The following is a 25,468-nucleotide window of genomic DNA, read 5'->3' on the forward strand; positions in this document are numbered from 1 at the left end:
AATATAAAAAAAAAAAAACTAAAAATCTAACAAACCCCCCCCCCCCCCACCCTCCTGACTCCCCCAAGACCTGCCAAACGTCCCTGGTGGTCCAGCGGGGGTCCAGGAGCGGTCCGGGAGCGATCTCCTGGGCTTGGGCCGTCGGCTGCCAGTAATCAAAATGGCACCGACGGTCCTTTGCCCTCACTATGTCACTGGGACAGACCAATGGCAGCGGTAGTCCCTGTGACATAGTAAGGGCAAAGGGCCGTCGGCTGCCAGTAATCAAAATGGCGCCGACGGCCCTTTGCCCTCACTAAGTCACTAGGACCGACCGCTGCTATTGGTCGGTCTCAGTGACATATGAGGGCAAAGGACCGTCGGCGCCATTTTGTTTACTGGCAGCCGACGGCCGAAGCCGAGATCGTTCCCGGACCGCTCCTGGACCCCCGCTGGACCACCAGGGACGTTTGGCAGGTCTTGGGGGGGTCAGGAGGGTGGGGGGTTGTAGTAAATTAAGTCGGCAGGTCTTGGAGGTGGGTCAGGAGGGTGGGGGTTGTTAATTAATTTAAAGGGTTGAGATGGGGGTTTTTTTGGGGGGGGGAGGGGTTCCCAAAGAAAGAAAAGTTTTCTGATCCGGGGAGTGGACCGAAATGGCCCTCCCAGACCCGAAAACAAAATGGGGAGAAAAAAAAAAAAGCTATGCACTCCCCTAATTTGCTCCATAAGACGCCCAGACGCAGAGCCGGTTTAGCACAAATATTTATTTTTTTTTATTTCCCCCTCTGAATCCTAGATGCGTCTTATGGAGCAAAAAATACCGTATATTTTTTCTTAATTTATTTTATCGCAAGTGTAAATAGCAAGGCACTTCACAAATAAGAAAAGTAAATACAAACTGTCCTTATATAAACAAAAAGAAAACAGAAAATATGCAATATCCCAGCTCATATAAACAACAAAAATGCATTACCCTACAATAACAGGTTAAGAATGGGCCCTAGATACAATAACATTTGGCACTCTAGCCCTTGAGGCAATAAGACAATTTTTCAACAACAGCTGTCTCTCTAGTCTGGTACTGCCAACATTGAATTTTAGAACTGCTTTTCAGTGAAGAGCTATAGGAAAACTATGCAGCCATGAGACCGTAGAGATATTTGTATCTTCCCAGGAACCCAAAAGCCCTAGAAGGAGAAATATCTAAAGGAAAATTAATAATCTTGGAAATTTCACCTTCAACCTCCCCCCAGAAACAAATCTATAGTGCTTCCACAAATGTATGAATGAACCTGTGCTACCACATCCTGTATACATTTTGAATTCCAGTCCAGCACAGGGATAGGCTGAACCCTTTAATGGAAAGAAAACCTACTGTATCATCTCTGGGAATTCCCACAACAGTAAATGTAAGCATACAGGTAAAATCAGAGCAAGATAGAGTTGCCCTATAGGGAGTCAGCTTGATTGGCAAAATAGTTTTAAATATGTTTCATAACAGCTGATAGTTCTCATGCTGAAAGTACAGAGACTGATAGAGCTAAGGCGTTTAATTAGATCCTCCAATATTAATTAAACCAGACACAGATTAGGTTTTTTCAATCTTAGGCTATAAAGATTACATTACTTACTTGAAATTATTGTTTTCTGTTAGCAACAGAACTGGTCATACACCTGTGGCTCATGTGAATTGAATGTAGTGATCAGGGAACTCTTCTTCGGCTTTCTGAAGAAAGCTTTGAACATCCTTATGAGGATTCCAGACCCACTGTGTCAGTGAATCATATAAAATAGCTAAAAATCTTAAAGCTAAACAGGACTAAGAACAACTCCCTAATGCCTTTGTCCTTGTTTGTCCTTGCATTTTAGTTAAGATGGTCGTGTTGCCCAAAATCTCATATCCATTGCAGATGATTTCCTGTTGGGTAAACCAATGTGACTTTTGTGTTTTCAATCAGCTTTAAGACCATTTTTATGGAAGAGTAAACCAGCTATAATTAGTTATGGTAAACTGGAGTGTGATAAAACAGGGGGAGGTTTAAGGATACCAGATTTGTGGTCTCCTATCAGGTCTTAAAAAGATATGCTGCTGTTCCATTATTGGAGGCAGAAGTTGGTAACATATTGTTGGTTAATGTTTTACACTATAAGAATTTTTGTAAACCCTCACAGGTTCTTCTGAGTCCTGTGCTTCTTTCTCTTGATAAAGCTCAGAGTTGGGTATGAATATTCTTTAGGTTATCACTGCATCTTTTCCCCTTTGTACAATTTTTGAATCACACTCAGTGTGCACCAGGGCAAGTCTGGTATCTTTCATTTGTGGAAAGCTAAGGGTTTGAGTTCAGTATGGGATTTTGTTAGGTCTGGCACATCGGAAGTGGTCTTTTTTCAGGTATTAAAGGACAAATGGAATATCCCAAATACTCAGTTTTATGGCTACCTGTAAGCTAGGCATTTTATAGTCACTTCCTTAAGGGGCGATACTAAGGGTTTGCTGTTGGGATACTTAGATTACTACATTTGGAATGCCTTTAAAATACTTAAGATAGCTTGGTGAATAAAATGTTGAGGGATAATGCAAAGGTTTATTTAGCTATGCTAACTGATAAATGATCTAAGGACCTGGGAAAAGAATTAGATGATATTGACTTGCTTGAATGTTTTACTTCCCTTCGCAAATTGACTCCTGCTGTAGACAGTTTAAAATATTATATAGGGCTTTCCTTGATATAGTTAGAGGGAATAATTATCACTTATTTGACATGAATACTTGTACTAAATGCCATCAGGCACCTGGAGATCCTATGCATTTGTTTATATGGTGTCCAAAATTGAGACCTTATTGGCTAGAGGCCCAGGATAAAGTGCAACTCATGTTGGGACGACATACTGAATTCACAGATTGACTTATTTGGGGCCTAGTCGATACCCTTGCTAATGGGAAAAGCAATTTATATATTTCACTTTTGTGCTAGCAAAAAAAAAGCCATTCTGAAGATTTGGGTGGAGCCTTTTCTGCCTGCTATCTCCTTATGGGAACAACTGATGGTAAACTGTTTTTATAACTATTTTCTGTATTTTAAGAATGGGAAGTCTATTATAAAGGGTACATTGCATTTGTGGCATGGTTTTTGTGGTATCTTGCCAATAGAGACAATCTTCTGTTCTGTCCTTTGTGGCACTACACACTTGGGGGCGGATTTTAAGAGCCCTGCTCGCGTAAATCCGCCCGGAGTTACGCGAGCAGGGCCCTGCGCGCCGGTGCGCCTATTTTACATAGGCCTACCAGCGCGCGCAGAGCCCCGGGACTCGCGCAAGTCCCGGGGTTCTCCGAGGGGGGCGTGTCGGGGGCGTGTCGGGGGCGGTCCCGGTCGTCGCGGTGTTTTCGGGGCGTGTCGGCAGCGTTTTGGGGGCGGGTACGGGGGCGTGGCTACGGCCCAGGGTGGTCCGGGGGCGTGGCCGCGCCCTCCGTACCCGCCCCCAGGTCACGGCCCGGCGCGCAAGAGGCCCGCTGGCGTGCGGGGATTTACGCCTCCCTCTGGGAGGCGTAAATCCCCCGACAAAGGTAAGGTGGGGGCTTAGACAGGGCCGGGTGGGTGGGTTAGGTAGGGGAAGGGAGGGGAAGGCAAAAGGAAGTTCCCTCCGAGGCCGCTCCGATTTTGGAGCGGCCTCGGAGGGAATGGGGGTAGGCTGCGCGCCTTGGCGTGCGCCGGCTATACAAAATCGATAGCCTTGCGCGCGCCGATCCAGGTTTTTAGCAGATACGCGCGGCTCCGCGCGTATCTACTAAAATCCAGCGTACTTTTGTTTGCGCCTAGAGCGCAAACAAAAGTAGGCCTATTCGCGGAGTATGAAAATCCGCCCCTTGATGTGCGTGTGTGTTCTGGATCACATTTTTGTTTGACTTTTAAATTGGTTAGATCAGAAGATCTAACTAGGCTGGTGGCCAGGTTGCATCCAAACTATCTGTCAATTAGACCCTGGTCCCTTCTGATTTGTAAGATAAACAAGGAATGGACTCACAGACCAATCACTATTAAAGCAACCGGTGCTGGCATCAGCACGGAGGTCCAATGCACTACAAAATTGGTTAAACTGCTACTCTGAAGGAATATAACAAGCTATTTATAATACAGGTAGAAACAACTTCCCTTTTTGACCAAGGGAACATATCCTCCCCAACCATGCTACAGGTACTATATTCTATAAAACAAACTAACTCCCATCAAAACAAGTCAGTTATTGTCTACTTACTATGTCCTGAAAAAAAGAATATTCAATTAAGAGTGTCAGATTAGCAAAAAACAAATAAAAAAGAAAATTAAACAAAAATAAATAAAAAGATAAAAATTATTTTCAATAGAGCAAATAGGAAAAGCTCTTCATAGACACATGGCTTTGCCAGATTAGGCATAGGCAACATGGGCACAAATTCTGAAAGCACCCAAAAACTGGGACTCCCTCTGGTGCTCCCAGATTTCCATGGGTGAAACACCCATCGTTCTTTGCCTATGGGATCCACAATCTTAAATATGGCCATGACCCATGATAAAAACTTAAGCATTTATGACAAATATGACAGCTTAATCCCTTCTTGGAAAGTAGGAACTTGCCTTTATAATACATTTGTATATTACTTTATATCAGCATTTTCATCTTAGCAGTCTTAAATGATTATAGATCCTTGAAAAGTACAGTAGCCAGTTTATTGCTTGACTCGAAGAATAGAGGGCATATTACACCTATTCCGAAGGAGCTGTATTTGCTGCCAATCGAATCTAGATTAATATTCAAAATTCTACTGTATTTAAATGCTTGTATTTTAAGACTCCAAAATATCTTGCTGATATGTCAGTGCAAGATGAACCTGCAAAGTCTCTTAGGTCAGCTAGTCAAGTCAGAAATTTAGACTCCTTGTGCTGTAGAAATACTTTTAACATAGTGATGTGCTATTTCACATCAATAGCCTGGAATGCAATATTTTTGGAGGCTCAATTGAAAAGTCATTATTTTGCATTTCAGAAAAAGATAAAGTGGTTGTATGAATAGTTTTATTAGTACTGTGTCATGGGAGTTGTAAGGATTCACTTTTTTAACCTTATGTTTAACAGAAGGGGTATATTTAAGATATTTAATTTAGATTTGATTTCCCACCTTATTAACCCAACTCAAAGATTACAATTCATAAACCATTTACAAATATTAATCTCTAAAGTTATATAATTTATTAATGTTTGTATGTATTTTTATACATATTGGTAGTGATATATAATTTTGTATAGACTATTTTATTGTTAACCACCTTGTGATGACTAGTAAAAAGCAATCAATCAAGTTAGAATACATACATATACAGTCAAGAAAGAAAAGGATTTGACAGTTGAATGTTAAGCAGAATTCTAACCTCCAGAACTCTAAGATGATGGAGCACATCCAGGTGGGATGACAGGTCACATAACCCATGGAAAACTCCTTTTGAGAATAGCAGAAACTGACAGAGCTAGGATTTTTTCCCATCTCAGAGTCCAGATTACTACTGCTCACCTTTCAAATGCATTAAATTTTGGTTTATGCCTTCCTCAAAGTCCTCCACACTGATGAACCGATGCTTCTTTGGCCTGCGAACCAAACCTTTTTTCTCAATCGATTCTGGCACAGAAGGAGTGGAAAGGGGCATCTTAAAAGATCTGGAAAAATAATTTTTAAAAAGTTATCCAAAGTGCTAGCCCTTTAACAACTTTTTTACGGAAATAAGAGCGCAGTAAGGATGCAAAATTTAGAAGCTCCAGAAAGGGTGTCACAGGTAATGCAAACCCAAACAGTATAAAACTGTGGTGCTCAAAACAATACTGGGTCCTCTTATCGCTACATGACCTGGTTTTCAGGAAATCCCCAATAAACATGCATGAGATATTTGCTCACCTTGGGGTGTATTTCCAAAGGAGTTCTGCATGTAAAATTATCACATACGCACATAAGTAGCTTGTACTCATGCACATGCTATTTTATAATCATTAAAAATACGTGCATATTTATGGTTTTGCACACACATTTACCTGTGCAAAAATGGGGCAGAGTAGGGGCTTTCTGGGGCGGGGCCAAGAGGTCCACACATAATATAAGTTGCTATTTTAGAAGAGATTTATGCAAATGCATTAGGCAACTTATTCATGCAATTTTATACTTGATAATTATCTAATGAAAATGATAGGCTCATCTGTTGTCTGCTATTGTTGGGTGGTAGTTCAGGGTGAAGAGCTAAGAGGGTCTCAATGACCTGGTGTATGACTTGGGTTAGTTGGTGGAGATATTGGCAAACTGGTGATTTCAATTGCATGTCATGTTTTAAAATCATAAATGTCCGCATATAAATCAGGGTTTTATGTGAGCAAGTTATTTTTTTTTTTAATAAAATATACATGCGTATTTTATAAATAGGTAGGAAAAGTATATGCTTTCAATGCATTGCAGGTATTCTCGAGTAATCAGACATACACATATTTTATAATCTGCACATCCCTGATTCGCACAAGTTATAAAATATTGTAGTAGATCTCAATGCAGCAGAAACGTATGTATATTGGGCCACGTGGAGTTGTTTAAAAGTTATCTTCTTTTAGTTTAACAGTTATATAGATTTGGGCAAAGGTCAAGCACATTCACTGGGATACCTAGAAAAACAGATCCGCCTGATGGGGCCCCCAAGGGCCAGTTTGGGCACCAATGAATTAAGATAGAAAATAATTAATTTAGCTTTGAATATTTTAGACTTGCATACCACCGTTATAAGCAGCTCAACAACTGACACTTATAGAATATTCAAAAAAAAATGTTTGAATTAGGACAAGTTTGAAACTTGTGAGCAGCAGTATATCATCAAATATTCAGTCTTAGTTCCTGTAGGGGCCAGCTCAGTATAATGCTATACACTGCAATGCAAGAAACCTGGGATCCATTGCCAAGCCAGGACTCTGCTTTTTGGGCCTGACTGCTGCAAAGGCAGCATTCACAGATCATGGGGGAAGGAATCTCAGTCATCGCTCAAAAGTGACACCTAGAAATCAGATCTAGGGTCCACATCAGCTGGGTGGATTTAAGTTTACGGCACTGGAGGAGGGTGGGCTCCTAAAGGCTGGAGAATGGAGGCAGAGATTAAAGAGCAGCAAGAGGGAGGGCCCAGAAATTTCCTAGTTTTGGGGCATTCTAGGCACATGTCTAGTTTTGCCTGTTCCTAAATCTAGCTCTGTACGGTAGCTGCAATTTGTGGCTCCTGCCTGAGATCTGTTGCTATGATGGCAAAATCAAAATAGAGAAAACACATCTCAAAAACCTAGAGTAGTTGTGAATGACGATTCATAGTTCATTAGAGTTGTTCAATTGAGGTGGAAGTCCAAAGGAGCAGGAGGAAATGGCCAAGGCAAAAAAAAAAACCCAAAAAAAACCCATCCAATCCTTAGCTACTGCAATATTCAATCAAACTTTCAACTTATTCATTTTGTGCCACAATGCTGCGCCTCATACTTACAAGTTATTCAAGATGCAAGATGGAAATGCACCTTCTCAAGCAATGCTTATATGTAGAATCTGGACGGTTATTTATCTCACAGCAATTCAAAGAAATAGGATGGCTTAACACAGGCTAGTTTGGGAACTCTTTCTGTTAAGTTATATATTTGTGTTAGGAATTATGGGAAGGGGAGGTAACGGGTATAAAAATAAAAATGATGAAATTCTGTGTGACTGAAATCTGTTACCAATATATTATGAATGTGGAAATAAGTATTTCCCTGTACATACCAGGATCAGTCCAGACTGCCGGTTGTGTCTCCCTTCCAGCAGATGGAGTCAGAGAACAAACTGAAAGACACCCCCTCTTAGACTGATGTGCCACCTGCAATTCTTCAGTATTTCTCTGACTCCAGCAGATGAGAGACAGACCCTACTGTCCTGATCCTTTGACAAAAAAAAAAAAAAAAAGGTTTATCAGTTTCATTGCAATTGAGGCAATGTGTGTCTAAGAGATTCAGTGCCTGTGGCTAAATCAAGCTTGTTTAAAAAAAAAACAAAAAAACAAAAAAAACTTGCTTTCGGTTTTGGAGATTGAGCGTTTTTAGTCCTCCCAGGGTTTCTGCCTTGGTAGAGGCACGGCTGGGGTGGGATTCCCTGACAGCCGAGTGCCCAGAGCTGCTACTGATCCCGGTAAGTAGGGGGATTAACCAATGGGCCGGTCCCTCCCCCTCGCACCCTGAGACGAGGACATTCCTCAGGTGCCTCTAGCTATGCCAAGCCTGTTAGGGGTTGGAAAATTCCTACCATGCACTGCTATCCTGGGGCTCCGGAGGGGCAATTTTTTCGCCGTATTTGGGCCTGGGCTGGCTCTTCAGCGCGTCGGAATGCCGCATGGCTCAGTCTGCTCGGCTTGCGGGGAGCCGGCATTCCAGCTCTCCCGCGACGGTCTCTACACTAGATGCCTCCCCAGCGGTGAAGGACCGTTGGGGGAGGCTCCGGGGCGTTTGCAGAGGGGAGTTGGGCTGCAAGAAAAAGATCTCACTCTCGCCAACCTCGGGCAGCCCTGGCTGCATCCAGAGCGGGAACGGCGGCCATTTTGCCGGCACCACACTGCTCTGCAAGACTGGATGTGGGGAAGGGGACATTTTCTCCACTTTCCCGACCGACTTTGAGCCCCATCAGGCCTGGGATTCCCTTGCCATCTTCCCCTCCAGGTTCGGACCCTCCCCTGGGGGGAGCCTTAAAGGGCCAGCCTTCATTTTCTTCAAAATATGTGCTTTTAATGCACAAAGCCTTTTTGGAGGCTGAGGAAGAGTTACAGGCTCCGGAGCCTCCGTGGGCTAAGGTGGCTCACCTTTTCGAGGGGTCGGATGCCTCCAGAGGGAGGGCGGACTAGGGAAATCCGGATGTTTTGGAGTTCCAGCTCCCACTCCTCCTGCACAGGACCCGCTCATGGGGACTTTGGCCGGGAATGTTGACGAGTCCACCCCAGTTGAGGGGGATGATCCGAGGGTACTTAGATTATTCCGGAAGGAGGAACTGGATCATCCTTTTCCCTGTGTTCTGGAGGAGCTCGATATTGAGGCGCCGGAGCCAAGCCCTGAGGCTACCAGAGGGGACTCCGTTCTCTCGGGGCTTAAGGCTCCTCCTGCTGCGTTTCCTTTTCACCTGATGCTTCTGCAACTTGTGACCCAGGAATGGGAAGTCCCCGAAGCCAGTCTTCGGGTGGGTCGAGCTATGGAAAAGCTCTACCTGTTGCCAGACAAGTCCTTGGCCGTCCTCCTTAGGCTTCCGAAGGTGGACGTGGCCGTCTCGGCTATCACCAAGCGGACGACTATCCCCGTCACAGGGGCTGCTGCTGTTAAGGATCGGAGGCTAGACGTTCTTCTCAAACGGATTTTTGAAGGCGCTGTGCGTCCGGGCGGCGGCGTGCAGTAGCCTCATGCAAAGGGCAACCCTTAGAAGGGTGCAAATGTTACTCACTTCACAGGAGTTGCCTCCGGCAGAGGCAGAGCAAGCAGATCGCTTGGAATCAGCTGTGGCTTACACCGCGGATGCCTTGTATGACCTTTGGGCATCTTCGCGTAATATGGCTTTGGCGGTCTCGGCTAGAAGGCTCCTATGGCTCCGCAAACGGTCAGCCTCTCTGTGATGGGGGTCCTCAGGGATCTTCCGGGGGCAAATCCTCACAATGAAGGTGTCCCAGCCTCCTCCACTGTTACGGAGATAGGCGGATGCCTGTCTCTCTTCTTCAAGGAGTGGGTCAAGATTACGTCGGACCAGTGGGTGCTAAGCATTATCAAACATGGCTACGCTTTGGATTTTGCTCGCCCGTTACAAGAGCCGTTTGTCATGTCGCCCCTGCAGGGCCAGTGCCAAACTGATGGCGGTACTTCAAACCCTGGGTCAGTTGAAAGAGCTGGGGGCCATTGTCCCGGTCCCGCCTGAGGAATGCAGGACTGGCAGATACTCCATTTATTTCGTGGTTCCCAAGAAGGAAGGCTCTTTCCGTCCCATCTTGGATCTAAAGAATGTGAACAAGGCACTCCGGGTCCCTTGTTTTCGCATGGAAACTCTCCGCTCAGTCATTGTGGCCATCCATTCTGGTGAATATTTGGCTTCTTTAGACCTGACGGAGGCGTATCTTCATATAGGGATCCGCGAACAGTATCAGCAGTTTCTCCGGTTCATGATTCTGGGCGAGCACTATCAGTTTCAGGAGCTCCCGTTCGGGTTGGCGACGGCTCCTCGCGTCTTCACCAAAGTCATGGTGTTGGTAGCTGCGGCTCTCAGGAGGGAGGGGATCTTGGTTCATCCCTATCTGGACGATTGGCTCATCCACGCAAAGTCGAAGGGGCTTTGCCGGGCAGCGGTTCACTCAGTAGTGTCTCGGCTCCAGTCCCTTGGTTGGGTTGTCAATTTTGCCAAAAGCCAATTAGTTCCGTCCCAGGTGCTGAACTTCTTGGGGGCTCAGTTCGACACATCAGTCAGGAAAGTTTTTCTCACGCAGGAGTGATTCGACAAGTTAACGGCTCAGATTCAGCGGCTGTTGTCTCTGCCACTACCACAAGTTTGAGAATACTTGCAGGTGCTTGGTTCTAGGACATCTACTCTGGAATTAGTCCCTTGGGCCTTTGCTCATATGAGACCCTTGCAGAGGGCATCACCCATTGGGACCCGAAATCGAAGGAGTTCCAAGTCTGATTGCCGCTTGTGGAACTGGCCAGGTCCAGCCTCCAGTGGTGGTTGATTCCGTCCCACGTGCAGTGTGGGATGGACTGGAGGAGCCCCAAGTGGGTGACGACTGACGCCAGCCTCTCCGGATGGGGGGCGGTTTGCCAATCGACAGCAGCGCAGGGTTGTTGGACAGGTCATCAGGCACAGTGGTCCATAAATCACTGAGTCCAGGGCAGTTCGGCTGGCGTTGCGAAGTTTCCTTCCCCTGGTGAGCCGTTCTTCGGTGCGAATGTTGTCGGACAATGCAACAACAGTGGCTAACATCAATTGTCAAGGCGGAACAAGAAGTCGTCCGGTGGCGTTGGAAGCTGATCGCTTAATGTGCTGGGCGGAGCGTCATCTGGTGCGGCTGGTAACCTCCTACATAGCCGGCATCGACAACATTCAGGCGGATTTTCTCAGCTGTCAGCAGTTAGATCCCGGGGAACGGGAACTCTCCGAGGAGGCGATGAGTGTCGTGACTCGGTGGGGGGTACATCGCCTAGACTTGATGGTCACTCAGCGGAATGCCAAGGCAGCTCGGTTCTTCAGTCGCAGGAGAGAACACGGGGCAGAAGGTGTCGACGCTCTGGTCCTGCCGTGGCCTCAAGACATTCTGCTATACGTCTTTCCTCCATGGCCATTGGTGGGCAAGGTTTTGCAAAGGATAGAGATTCACGCCGGCTCAGTCATTGTCGAGGCTCCGGAGTGGCCCCAGCGGCCGTGGTTCGCAGACCTGATCAATCTAGCAGTGGACGGTCCTCTTCGGCTTGGTCATATACCAAATCTTCTGCGGCAGGGTCCCGTATTTTTCAATCAGGCGGATTGCTTTTGTCTAGCGGCTTGGCTTATGAGAGGCGGTAGTTGAGGAAGAAGGGTTATACAGATGCCGTTATTTCCACCCTGCTGAGGACGCGTAGGAAGTCTACCTTGCTCACCTATGTTCGAGTCTGGAAGGTTTTCGATTCTTGGTGTGGCGGGTTGAATGTGTCCCCGTGACACGCCTCGGTTGTTCATATTCTGGCATTCTTACAGGAGGGCCTGAAGAAAGCTTTGGCATGCAGTTCTCTCAGGGTTCAAGTAGCGGCCCTAAGATATTTGCGGGGCAAAATTGACGGAACATCCCTGGCGAGGCATCCAGATGTGGCTCGTTTCCCGAGAGAGGCCAAACAGCTGAATCCTCCGGTTCGTCCAGTGTGTCCTTCTTGGAGTTTGAATCTGGTTCTCCAGAGCTTATGCGGTCCTCCATTTGAGCCTGTGAAACGGGCCACCTTGAAGGATCTGACATTAAAGATGATATTCCTGGTGGCCATCATGTCGGCTCGGCGTATCTCGGAGATTCAGGCATTGTCGTGTAGGGAGCCCTTTCTCCAGATATCGGATTCTGGTGTATCTCTTTGTACGGTTCCCTCCTTTCTGCTGAAGGTCGTGTCCGAGTTCCATTTGAATCAGACCGTGGAGTTGCCTGCCTTCACGGATTTGAATAAGACTTCGCCTCAGGCTCGTGACCTATGACGTTTAAATGTGCAACTGATTCTTCTACGCTATCTGGAGGTGACGAATGCCTTTCGTTTGTCTGATCATCTTTTCATCTTATGGAGTGGTCCCTAGGAAAGGACAGAAGGCCTCCAAAGCCACTATTGCCCAATGGTTGAAGGACGCAATAGCTTCAACGTATATATGTCTTGGGTGCGAAGTGCCAGGAGGTTTAAAAGCACATTCCATTCGTTCTCAGGCGACGACTTGGGCTAAAAGTCATTTTGTTTCGCCGCAGGAGATTTGTAGAGCGGCTACTTGGAAATCGTGGCACACTTTTGCCAAGCATTACCGTTTGGACGTCCATGTTCCGGATGGCGAGTCTTTTGGCAGCAGTGTTCTTCGAGCGGGACTCTCCAGGTCCCACTCCATTTAGGGCAGCTTGGTTACATCCCAGCAGTCTGGACTGATCCTGGTACGTACAGGGAAAGGAAAATTGGGTTCTCACCTGCTAATTTTCGTTCCTGTAGTACCATGGATCAGTCCAGACCACCAGTTGTCTCCCCCTTCCAGCAGATGGCGTCAGAGAACAAACTGAAAGACACCCTCTCTTATACTGGTGTGCCACCTGCGATCCCTTCAGTATAATTCATACCATAGCAGAATGAAAACAGATCATAACCTCAATAGATCATAATCTCAACTTAAGAACCAATGGCTATATCAAACCACGTAATGAAAGAAACTGTTTAACTTCCGGAACTTATGTACATGGAGGGAGTACTTCCATAAGTAGACTGTTCTGCAGAATAAAAATAGAGAAATGAATGCGAACGGACTCTCCAGATTGCCTGGGCGGGCGTCTGGACTGATCCATGGTACAACAAAGGAGGTAGATGCCAAGGTCTTTTTCAATTCTTTATTGAAGTGGAGACGTGTTTAAAATATTACAGCCCGACTCTGGCCAGTTTCGCCGTTCACACAACAGCTGCCTCAGGGGCTAAAAATCAATCATAGAGAACACAATCTTTAATATATATAAAACTAAAAAAAACACAGATAAAATAATTAATAAATAATTAAATACTAATAGAGCCAAAAGTTCATAAGACATTATTAAAATACAAAAAATTAAAATTAAAAAATGTAATAGAATGGTGACATTTCAATGCACTCAATAATTCACATTATTTACGCAAACTCACAATTAGATTACTTAGAAATAAACGCCTTTATTAGCACTTATTTTTGATACACGTTTGTTGCACTATATAACCAATATGGTTTCTGAATTTAGGAGCCAATAGAAGAATCATATCTACAAGATTATGACTCACTTTTAAAAGAGCTAAGGTCAGTCTATTCACCACAATAGACAATTTTATTAAGATTATTTTGAAAAAAATTTAAGTTTACAGCAACAATATATATACAATTTCATATACAATCTTACAGATTCAATGCCATTGTGGATTACATATGCACAGATCTTATTGATATATACAAGCCCACAGCTTGCTCAGCAACCCTGAGTCCAAACAAATATATACATATCTAAGGTAAAGATTCTAATTTAAAAAAAATTTTTAATTTTTGAAATTTTATTTTTTTCAATTTGTTAAGAAATTTTAAGGTATATACTATCATTTAATATTACTATCATTGATATTTAAAAATTGGAATATCAACTCTGTAAATTGAGGCTATTTTTGTTATAGGCAAATTTTAACTGCAGAAGTTTTTAATATAATGTCACTATTCTATTACATTTTTTAATTTGAATTTTTTGTATTTTAATAATGATGCCTTCTGAAGTTTTGGCGCTATTAGTATTTAATTATTTATTAATTATTTTATCTGCGTTTTTTTTAGTTTTATATATATATTAAAGATTGTGATCTCTATGATTGATTTTTAGCCCCCGAGGCAGCCGTTGTGTGAATGGCGAAACTCGGCCAGAGTCGGGCTGTAATATTTTAAACACATCTCCACTTCAATAAAGAATTGAAAAAGACCTTGGCATCTACCTCCTTTGTTGTACCATGGATCAGTCCAGACGCCCGCCCAGGCAATCTGGAGAGTCCGTTCGCATTCATTTCTCTATTTTTATTCTGCAGAACAGTCTACTTATGGAAGTACTCCCTCCATGTACATAAGTTCCGGAAGTTAAACAGTTTCTTTCATTACGTGGTTTGATATAGCCATTGGTTCTTAAGTTGAGATTATGATCTATTGAGGTTATGATCTGTTTTCATTCTGCTATGGTATGAATTATATTGAAGGATCGCAGGTGGCACACCAGTATAAGAGGGGGTGTCTTTCAGTTTGTTCTCTGACACCATCTGCTGGAAGGGAGACAACTGGCGGTCTGGACTGATCCATGGTACTACAGAACGAAAATTAGCAGATAAGAACCCAATTTTCCTGTATTTATGTTGATGGCTTAATAAAAATGTAATTTAAAAAAATAAAGGATGCAAGATGGAACTGCAACTGAAAGTTTAGGGGTTTTGCAAGCTAGCTGGAGAATTTAACTAAAATAGTGAGAACCAGCGCATTATAGAAGGGCTTCCCAAACTGTGGGTCCAGACCCCAAATCAAGTCACAAAGCCTTCAGCTGGGGTCACAAGCATCTCAAATGGCAGTGCTCTTCAGGTTCCAGAAGCAGCAGCATTTGGAATGCAAAGCAGTGTGGGGCCTGTGAGCCAGCACAGGTCCTCCAGTGGCCTGGCCTCACATGAGTTTCTGTATTAATAAGAAGCCCTGCAAGAGGAGGGAATGGAGCTGCTGCAGGGCCTGTATAGTTGCACTAGTTCATAGACCACACGCTGACTTTCATTACTAATGCTGCAGATCATAGTCATTGGGATTGGGACCAGCCATGAGGGGAGTAGAGAGCTGAGTATGCACAGACCAGTGAAGATTGCTATAGCTCCTCTTTCACCCACCACTGAACTTACCAAAGAAAAAAAATGTTGCCACTGTCATTAGCCTGCCCTCACTTCTCACTAGCTGTCATCTACCTTTGGTCCAGAGCCTAAAGTAAAATGTTGCCACTGGCTCTGGCCAGCAGGATGTTTAGAGAAAGGGCTATTTGAAAAGTGTGATCAGGTACAGGAAGAGTTTAAAGGCTGTAGCAGCTAAGGATTGGCTGTGAATGGTGACAGTGGGGGAATGAAAGAAGATTGACTGTGGAATGAAAGAGGAGCTGGGGGTAGATGTGAAAGGCTGGAGAAGAGAAGGTGAGTCTAAGAAGTTATGGGTTTTTTAAATTTTATTTATTCGCTTTTCTATACCGGCATTCATGTAAAAACGTATCACGTCTGTTTACATCCCAAGTCAGGCATTAATAATCATATTTGCATATTAAAATAAACATTTAAAATCTAATTATATATTATCCATTTTGCCTAAAAATATATAAAATAGAACTAAAAAACAGCTAAAATAGAACTAAAAAACAGCTAATACATCCGAAAATAAAATCTTAAAATCATAAAAACTATAACAATAAAATAAACATTATCAAAGTCATCCGTTGTTATTAAATGCTTTGTTAAAAAGCCATGTTTTGACTCTTTTCTTAAAGACTTTAATATAGAAACATAGAAATGACGGCAGAAGACCAAATGGCCCATCCAGTCTGCCCAGCAAGCTTCCCTCATTTCTTCTCTCATACTTATCTGTTTCTCTTAGCTCTTGGTTCTAATTCCCTTCCACCCCCGCCATTAATGTAGAGAGCGGTGATGGTAGAGAATTCCACAGGTTGGGTCCGGCAATGGATAACGCTATTTCTCGAACGGTGTTCATATGGGCGGATTTTATTGTCGGGATTGGTAGTAGCTCAGTATTAGATGATAGCATTGTTTGTGTTGGTACATGAAAATGTAGAGCTGCATTTAGCCACTCAACCTTCTCATTATAAAGGGATTTGTGAATTAGAAAAAGTGCTTTGTACTGTGATCTAAAACCAATAGGGAGCCAATGAAGCTCTTTTAGTACGGGGGTGATATGGTCAAATTTCTTTGTGTTAGTCAACAATCTGGCGGCAGAGTTCTGCAGGAGCTGCAACGGTCATGTGGCACTGATAGGTAGGCCCAGTAAAGTGTGTTGCAATAGTCCAGTTTGGTAAAAATAAGAGCTTGTAAAACAGTTCTAAAATCATTGGGGTATAAAAGGTGTTTTAGTCTCTTTAAAATATTCAACTTAAAATATCCATCTTTAATTATACTGCTGATCAATTTTTTGAGGTTCACTTCACAATCTAGTATCATCCCTAGATCCTTAACATCAAAAGCAATGGGATGGTCTTTAGGAGCTTCTCGTACTTCGAGTTCTTTCAATGTACTTAATTTTGGGAAGATATATAATATTTCTGTTTTTTTATCATTGAGCGCAAGATTCATTTGAGTTAATACTTTTTTAATGGCGACTATATAAATGTCCCAAAGTTTTAAAGTGGTGGTTATAGAATTTTCAATAGGTATTTTCAATAGGTATTAAAATCTGCACATCGTCCGTATAAATAAAGTAAGTTAAATTAAGACCAGATAAAAGCTTGCAAAGTGGAAACATAAATATTAAAACGAGTGTCGGAAAGCGAGGATCCCTGAGGTACACCACGCGGAAGGTTAAAATGATCAGATTCAGCATTGTTTATCCTTTTTGTACGATCTATTTTCCAGGTAAAATTTGAACCAACATAAAGTCAATTCTTCTAGGCCTATTTCTTTCAGTCAGTCTAATAAAGTTGAATGATTCACCGTGTCAAACGCCGAAGTAATGTCCAACATCATCAAAAAATAAGTTTGTCCATTATCTGTACCTCTCAATATGGTATCATGTAGGACTACTACTAAAGTTTCTGTACTGTATCTTCTAAACCCGTGTTGAGCTGAAAAGAGAAGGTTGTGCTTTTCTAAATGTTCTGCAAGTTGATTGTTCACAATCTTTTCCAGTATTTTTACTAATCCAAACAGTTAAACCACAGACAGCAGAAGTGCAAAATTCCAACAAAAGTAGCGCTCTACCAATATGCTCCAATCCTGGAACTAACTCTATAAATGAGCGGGAAGATCAGCCTCTGTCAATCAGTTAATAGTCATTTGGTGAAAACTGCCACATAGGACAAAAGATGGTAGTTTAATCTACTCACCAAAACTGGACTGAGATGTCAAACTCCCCTCATATACTGTAGTCACAGAGTCATGCTCAGATAGGAATGATTGTTGTTAATTACTGGCATGGTTAAATTTCAGCCATCAGTTCAAAAGACTCTATACCACTGCATCAATCCCCTGAGCCATCCAGCTCCAGAGCTGAAAGGCTCTATATTTCTTTATACATAGACCTTTGGTCTCCACAGTTCAAAAACAACCATAAAAAATCCTGTAATGTACTACATCACCTTGACATTGCAGAGATATTTGCTAGTGCCATGTGCTCACGGTGTTCCTCCAGTCTTTCTTTTCTTTCTGCAAGAAGCATGATAAAGAAATTGCTTTACTCAAAATAAAGATGTACCATCCATGTGCTGAGCACTAGTTCAGCAAGAAAAGCAGAGCTGCTTACCTGTAAACAAGTGTTCTCTGAGGACAGCAGAATGTCACAATTGGGTGACATCAGATGGAGCCCAGTGCAGAAGTTTCACATTAAAGCTACTAGAAGCTTTGAGCATGCCCATCTGAGCATGTGCAGACTGAATCATGTCACCATATTTGTGCAGAGTCCATATAATAACTGGAAATCCAACTTTAAGGGTAGGTGGTTGGGATTTGTGAGGACTTGCATTCTGTTGTCTTTGGAAAATACAAGCCGCAGGTAAGCAACTCTGCTTTCTCTGAGGACAAGCAGGATAAAAGTCCTCATATGTGGGGACTCCCTAGCTACAGGCTGCCCCAAACAAAAAAGGGGAAAATAACCAGTGCCAAAAGGCAAAAACTGATTTTGGTATTTTCTATGGTTTGTTTTTTTTTGGGGGGGGGTGTCAATCTGGAAACAATATTAGCCCTAAGGAGAACAGAATTGGGTCCTACATCTCAAAGAGACTCTGTAGGACAGACTGTCCAAATCTACTGTAATGTTGGGAGTCCCTGTCTTGACACCAATGGGATGTAAATGTGCAGAAACGTTGATACATCACAGCCTTGCAAATCTCTATGGAGGCCAATGTTAGGTGGGCTACCAAAACCACCATTGATCTAACACTGTAAACCTTGACATGCCCCAGATTCAGGCCTGCCTGAGCATAAAAGAAGATGAAATATGCTAGCCAGTTGGAACAAGTCTGCTTAGCAATGGCAGTTTCAGATTTATTGGGGTCAAATGAAACAAAAAGCTGCGTGGATTTTCTGAGGGCTTTAGCCCATGTCCAATTCAAGCAGGCAGCCAACACTCTCTTACAGTCCATACTGTATAACACTTGGTCCATCCTTGAGGATAAGGGAGGAATGTTGAAAGGACAACTCACTAGTGGATGTTCGACACTATCTCAGACGGGAACTTAGGCTGTGTGAGCAGAATCAACCTATTGTTTTAAAAAAAAAAAAAAAAAAAAGATTAAAAAAAACGACTTTGTATAAAGATGGATAAGTCATTAGGGTCTGAAGCTTACTAACTCCATATGTCAAAGTGATTACCACTAAAAAAATAATATTCCATTTCAGGTACCTTAGCTCACAGGAGTCTAGTGGCTCAAAGGGAGTTTTCATCAGGGGGGTCAATTCCACACTGAGGTCCCATGATACAGCAAGCAGATTGATGGGAGGCTTCAAGGGAAGCAAACCCTGCATTAAACGAACAAATAAAGGCTATACAGAGATGGGCTTCCTCTCTACATCAGAGCTTTCCAAACTGTGTGTTGCAACACGTTAGTGTGTCACCTGCAGTGTGCAGGTGTGTCACGCAAGCCTGGTCAACTCAGGCACGAGTTTGGGCTTTTTTTTTTCTAGCGATTCACTTTTGTTTTTTAGTTCGTGGGTTACTTATTATTGGGCAATTTTTGCTGTCAATTGTGGGTTTTTTGGGCTTGGTGGGTGGGACTTGAGCTCAGCTGCCCCTGTCATTGGCTGCTGCTGCCAATGAGGCCTGGCCACAAGGAGTACTGACTACAAGCAACAGTGTCTGGTGATCATGGAAGGTGTTATGGAATATGCACCACAGCAGGCTTGAACCCTGAAGGGAGTGAAACACTTAACTGGCAACAATCAAAAAGAAAAGGTACGTGAGTGTGGGGGCCAGACATGCTGGGGAGGGAGATATGAGTGTGTGGGGGACAGACAATTTGCTTTATTATTGTTACTCAAATTATAACAATAACATTAATCTTGGAATATTATATATTTTTAATATAAATGAAAGGTTTTCATGAGATAGGTTGTGTCGTGAAACATTTTATTTGTATATATTTAAGGAAATATACATAAATTGTCGAAATACATTTCGTTCTTTTAACCTTTAACCTCTGGTTTGCTAGTAGACTTACTGTGTCGTGAAATTAGGTTTGTCTAAAAAGTGTGTCACCAACATGAAAAGTGGTGATAAGTGGTGGTGATAAGCTCCAAATGCACTAGGGTGAACCCTGAGTCAGTATTCAGAACAGATTCTGAAAGATGTAAAAGGTTTCCATCAGGTCTTGTGCAGAACAAGAGAAAAGGTTTAGCACCTTTCTCTTACAACAGAAGGCAAATCTCTCACTTAAACTCTAAGATTTTCTTGTGGAATCCTTTTTGGACGCAAGATGAATATAAGACACATCCTCAGCTATATTTAGGGCTACAAATCTATATTCAACATCAGGCTGTTAGGGCTAGGGACCTAATGCTGGGATAGTGCAACATTCCCTGATTCTGAGTGATGAGAGATGGGGAATTCCCCAAATTGACTGGATTCCTCATTGACAACTCCAACAGAAATAGAAACTAGATCTGTCTCAATCAATAGGGTGCTATGAGAATCGGCCTTCCAATCTCTTTTGAGTTTTAGCAAGGTCTTTAACACCAGAGGAACTGGAGAATATGCATAGAGAAGCCCCTGTTCCCAATCTAGGAAGGAGATATCTGAGGCAAGTTTATTCAAGTCCCTCTTCTGAAACAGAAGTTTGGAATATTTATGTTCAGAGAAGCCGCAAACAGATCTCCCATTGATGAACCCCACTCACAGAATATCCACTTTTGCCACTCCCCTGTCCAGGGACCATCCATGGGGTTCCAGAACCCGACAGTCTATATGCCAAGACATTCTCCTTGCTTGTCAAAGATGTGGCCCTGAAAACCATCCCTTGAGAATGACCCAGTCCCACATCTGGATAGTCTCCAGACACAGGAGTTAAAACCCTGTTCCTCCCTACTTGTTGATATCAAACATCACTACTTAATTCTCTCTCTGAATAAGGACAATTTTGTTGGCCAGCCAATCTCTGAAAGCCATAAGAACTCCTCCACTGCAGGGGCTCGTGCGGTCGGCACAGCTCAGTCGGGGCAAGAGCCCGCTCACCCCTCCCTTCTGTGAGCCAGCAGTGAACAGTGAACCGGGAAATTAAGAGAAAAAAAGAGACAAGAGGGCTCAGAAACCTGCAAAATAAAGAGAAGCAGCAGGACCACGTGGTGAGTGATACTGCTCCCACCCCCAGCCCAGCACTGTTTTCAGGCGTTTAAATTACAGACGCTTCCCTGGGCGTCCCTCTTTCTGCCAGGATCCTTTCTCAGTCTCTGTCCTCCTCCACTGCAGGGGCTCGTGCGGTCGGCACAGCTCAGTCGGGGCAAGAGCCCGCTCACCCCTCCCTTCTGTGAGCCAGCAGTGAACAGTGAACCGGGAAATTAAGAGAAAAAAAGAGACAAGAGGGCTCAGAAACCTGCAAAATAAAGAGAAGCAGCAGGACCACGTGGTGAGTGATACTGCTCCCACCCCCAACCCAGCCGTCTAGCCCAGCACTGTTTTCAGGCCCTTAAATTGCAGACACTCCCTGGGGCGTCGCGCACCAGGCGTCGCGCACCCGAAGGAGCGCAACCTAAGGGGCCTGCCCCTTAGTGCGCTCCTTGGAGCGTCCCAGAGCAAGAGCCATTACCCACCCTTATCCATCCATCCAGCGATCACACATCCACCCATCCAGTCTCCAGCAGCACTCATCCAGTCTCCAGCAGCACTCATCCAATCTCCTGCAGCACTCATCCAGTCTCCTGCAGCACTCATCCAGTCTCCTGCAGCACTCATCCAGTCTCCTGCAGCACTCATCCAGTCTTCTGCAGCACTCATCCAGTCTCCAGCAGCACTCATCCAGCAGCACTCATCCAGTCTCCTGCAGCACTCATCCAGCAGCACTCATCCAGTCTCCTGCAGCACTCATCCAGTCTCCTGCAGCACTCATCCAGTCCCCAGAGGCACTCATCCAGCAGCACTCATCCAGTCTCCTGCAGCACTCATCCAGTCTCCAGAGGCACTCATCCAGCAGCACTCATCCAGTCTCCTGCAGCACTCATCCAGTCTCCTGCAGCACTCATCCAGTCTCCAGAGGCACTCATCCAGCAGCACTCATCCAGTCCCCAGAGGCACTCATCCAGCAGCACTCATCCAGTCTCCTGCGGCACGCATCCAGTCTCCTGCGGCACTCATCCAGTCTCCTGCGGCACTCATCCAGGCTACAGAAGCACACATCCAGTCTCTAGCAGCACATCCAAGCTCCGGTAGCACTCATCCAGCACCGATCCAACCTGAACAATAATGTACTACCGACCACGCACCTACAAATCACTCATCCCAATCATGATTTCCCCCACTACACAGTTACTAGGCCTCACCCTATTCACCATAATCCTATTCAACGCCCAATCTCTCACCAACAAAACTCTTATACTCAACGACATACTGCAGGACACAACCCCAGACGTTTGCGCCATAACAGAAACATGGCTCAAATCCACGGACATCACACTCATTAACCAATTACCAACGCAGACTTACGATTTCTTCTCCATCCCAAGACAAAAAAGAGGAGGGGGTATCTTCCTAGCTGCAAAAAAATCCTTAAGGTTCTCACACCACCCCATCAGTACAGTAACTAAACTAGAACTAGGATTGTTCAAATCAGAACAACTCCAAATCCTGCTAGTCTACGCCCCGCCAGGCTTACTAGAGTCAGACTCCTCTCCTATCATCGAAACCATAACTCTGCATCTCAATCTTGACTCCCCTGCTATAATCCTGGGTGACTTCAATTTACATGTTGACAAAGTTCCCCTCTCTACAAACTGTGAAGCCCTCCTCACCGCACTGTCAGCGATGGGATTCAGACAACAATCAATAAACCCACCCACAAAGCAGGCCACACGCTCGATCTACTCTTTACAAACACTGGTATTTCTCTTACAAAACAACCAAATTGCAAAAAAGTCCCATGGTCAGATCATTCTCTAATCTCCACCAGTTTTTCCTTACCTCGAATCAGACTCCAAACTCAACTCAAGACCCTCTTTCCTATACAGAAAACCTTGCAACTCGGAACATCTAAGTAAAGCTCTAACCTCGGATCTACCACTCATTGAAGTATCTACCCCTAACGCTGCCCTCCAATCCTGGTCCAAAATAACAAAATCTATAGCAAACACTCTCTGCCCACTGACAACCAAAACAAGGTCTGCTAATACATCCAAACGTCAACCCTGGTATAATGATGAACTACGAAAACTCAAACAATTACTTCGGCAAAAAGAAAGAAAATGGCGCAAAGCCCCTTCACCAGCCTCACTCTCTGATTACAAACGATCACTCCATCTTTACAAAAGTACCACGTTGAAAATCAAAAGAGACTACTATGCCCGAAAGGTTCATCATCTCAGCTTTGACTCAAAAGCTCTATTCGCCTTCGTTTCCAGCCTCACTAAACCTATCACTCCAGATATACCACCCGAACAAGCCCAGACTAAAGCAGACGAATTGGCTCTTCATTTTAACAAAAAATATCGGATCTCCTTAATCAGCTGATTCCAAACACTACGTCTCCAGATAACACATATCTTCCCCAAAATAAAGACATCCAGCTTAATGCCTTTGAACCCATCACAATCACAGAGATACAAAATGTATTAAAAAGAATGAAACCGTCATCACACCCATTTGATCAAATCCCTACCAAAATGCTTCTTCTTATCCCGGACACAATAGCAAAAACCCTAGCAGATATTATAAACTGCTCCTTATCACATGGCATCTACCCAGATGACCTAAAAACTGCCTCAATCAAGCCACTGCTAAAAAAACCAAATCTAAATGCATGTGATCCCAACAACTTCCGCCCTATTTCCAACCTACCATTTATAGCTAAAATCATGGAAAAACTGGTAAACACCCAACTATCCAACTACCTAGAGGACCACAGTATTCTGTCCCCAAACCAATATGGTTTTCGCAAAGCCGCAAGCACCGAAACGCTACTAATTTCACTCATGGACTACCTACTCTCTGGTATTGATAAAGGCCAAGCATATTTTCTAATCCTCCTTGACTTCTCGGCGGCCTTTGACACCGTCAACCACGCCCTTCTTCTAAAACAGCTGGCAAACATTGGTTTAACAGGTGCCACACTAAACTGGTTCAAAACATTTCTAGAAAACAGAGGATACAGAGTCAAAATTCATAATAAAGAATCCCAATACCACCCTTCTAATAGAGGAGTGCCGCAAGGATCATCACTTTCACCCACCCTTTTCAATGTCTACCTGCTACCACTCTGCCAACTACTAACAAAATTAAGCCTGAAACATTTCCTTTTTGCAGACGACGTACAGATCGTAATCCCTATAAAAGAATCAATCTCAAAAACAATGGAATACTGGGACAGTTGCCTATTAGAAATTAAACTTCTCCTCAACAGTCTAAACCTTGTACTCAATGCTTCGAAAACAGAATTCCTGCTCATATCACCGGAAAACAATAACACACTTCCTAAACCACCCACACTCCTTCAAACAACCCACGTAAGAGACTTAGGAGCCATCCTAGACAATCGTCTCAACCTCAAAACATTCATTAACCAAACCACCAAAGATTGCTTCTACAAATTACATATCCTGAAAAGAATAAAACCGCTGTTTCACACTCAGGACTTCAGAACAATCTTGCAAGCAATAATCTTTTCCAAACTAGATTATTGCAACTCATTACTATTAGGCCTCCCAGCTTCTTACACCAAACCTTTACAAATGGTTCAGAACTCTGCAGCCAGAGTCCTTACAAATTCCAGGAAAATTGACCACATTTCACCTATTCTCATAACCTCCATTGGCTTCCGATCCACTATAGAATCATGTACAAAACCATTAACATCATATACAAAACTATCAACCAACACACGCAACTTGACCTACAAATACCACTTAAAAAATTCACCTCCGCCAGGCCTATCAGGGAACACTACAAAGAGTCACTCCAAATTCCAAAGGCCAAAACCTACCAACATAAATCCTTGAGTCTCAGAGCCTTCTCATCAGCAGGTCCAGCTCTCTGGAACTCGATCCCACCTGATTTGAGACAAGAGCCATGCTCTTTAACATTTAGGAAAAAGGCTAAAAACTTGGCTTTTCAAAAAAGCATTTCCAAGCCTTGAATAAAACCTCCTCTCACTAGCACTAACTCGTATGCAATAATGGAATGTAAACACGAATCAACCAACCTCAAACCCTCTCTCACTAATTCCTGCTGAATATTTATCATACTATTACCATTCACAACTGTCATATTTATTCATTTGATTACCTATGTACCGTTTCATAGTCTTTTTTCACTTGCTATTCTAATGTATCAATAGGCTGAAATGTAAATATTGTGCTGTTCAATTTCTCCCCTTCCATCCCAAGTTTATTTTCCTTGTTTTTTGTAACTTTCCCTCTCCCTTTTTCTGATTCACTGTATTTAAAGTTCAAGGTTCTTATTGAAAATATTGTTTTTTACGTTACGTTATGCTTTACACTCCTTGTTATTTGTAAACCGGGTTGATGTGATGCCTATCATGAAACTCGGTATAACAAAAACAATAAATAAATAAAATAAATAAATATTAAATGCCATGCTAAATCAAGACTTGCTAAGTCTAGATTGCAAGTATTTGGCAGATCCCAGTAGTTAGTGTATTTATTTATGATCTATTTCTTATACCTCACTCCGAAGAATGTGTGTTGGCTTTCCCAAGTCTACCTGGCTAATAACTGTTTATGGACTTTTCCTTCAGGAACCTGTCCAATCCTCTTTTGAGCCCCACTATGTTAGTTGCCTTGACCACATCCTCTAGCGACAAATT

General features: G+C 43.5%; 1 protein-coding gene across 1 annotated transcript in view; it reads right to left on the reverse strand.

The window, feature by feature from the left end:
• Positions 1-25,468, reverse strand: part of CENPT (centromere protein T) — a 170,123-nt gene that overhangs the window by 71,612 nt on the left and 73,043 nt on the right. Inside the window, exons 7-8 of the mRNA XM_029608822.1 lie at positions 17,588-17,654; positions 5,524-5,666 (exon numbers count right to left, since the gene is read on the reverse strand). Coding sequence (XP_029464682.1) covers positions 5,524-5,666; positions 17,588-17,654 — 210 coding nt within the window. The remainder of the gene's footprint in view (positions 1-5,523; positions 5,667-17,587; positions 17,655-25,468) is intronic.

The sequence above is a fragment of the Rhinatrema bivittatum genome, chromosome 7 (genome assembly GCF_901001135.1).
Source record: "Rhinatrema bivittatum chromosome 7, aRhiBiv1.1, whole genome shotgun sequence".
Lineage (NCBI taxonomy): Eukaryota > Metazoa > Chordata > Amphibia > Gymnophiona > Rhinatrematidae > Rhinatrema > Rhinatrema bivittatum.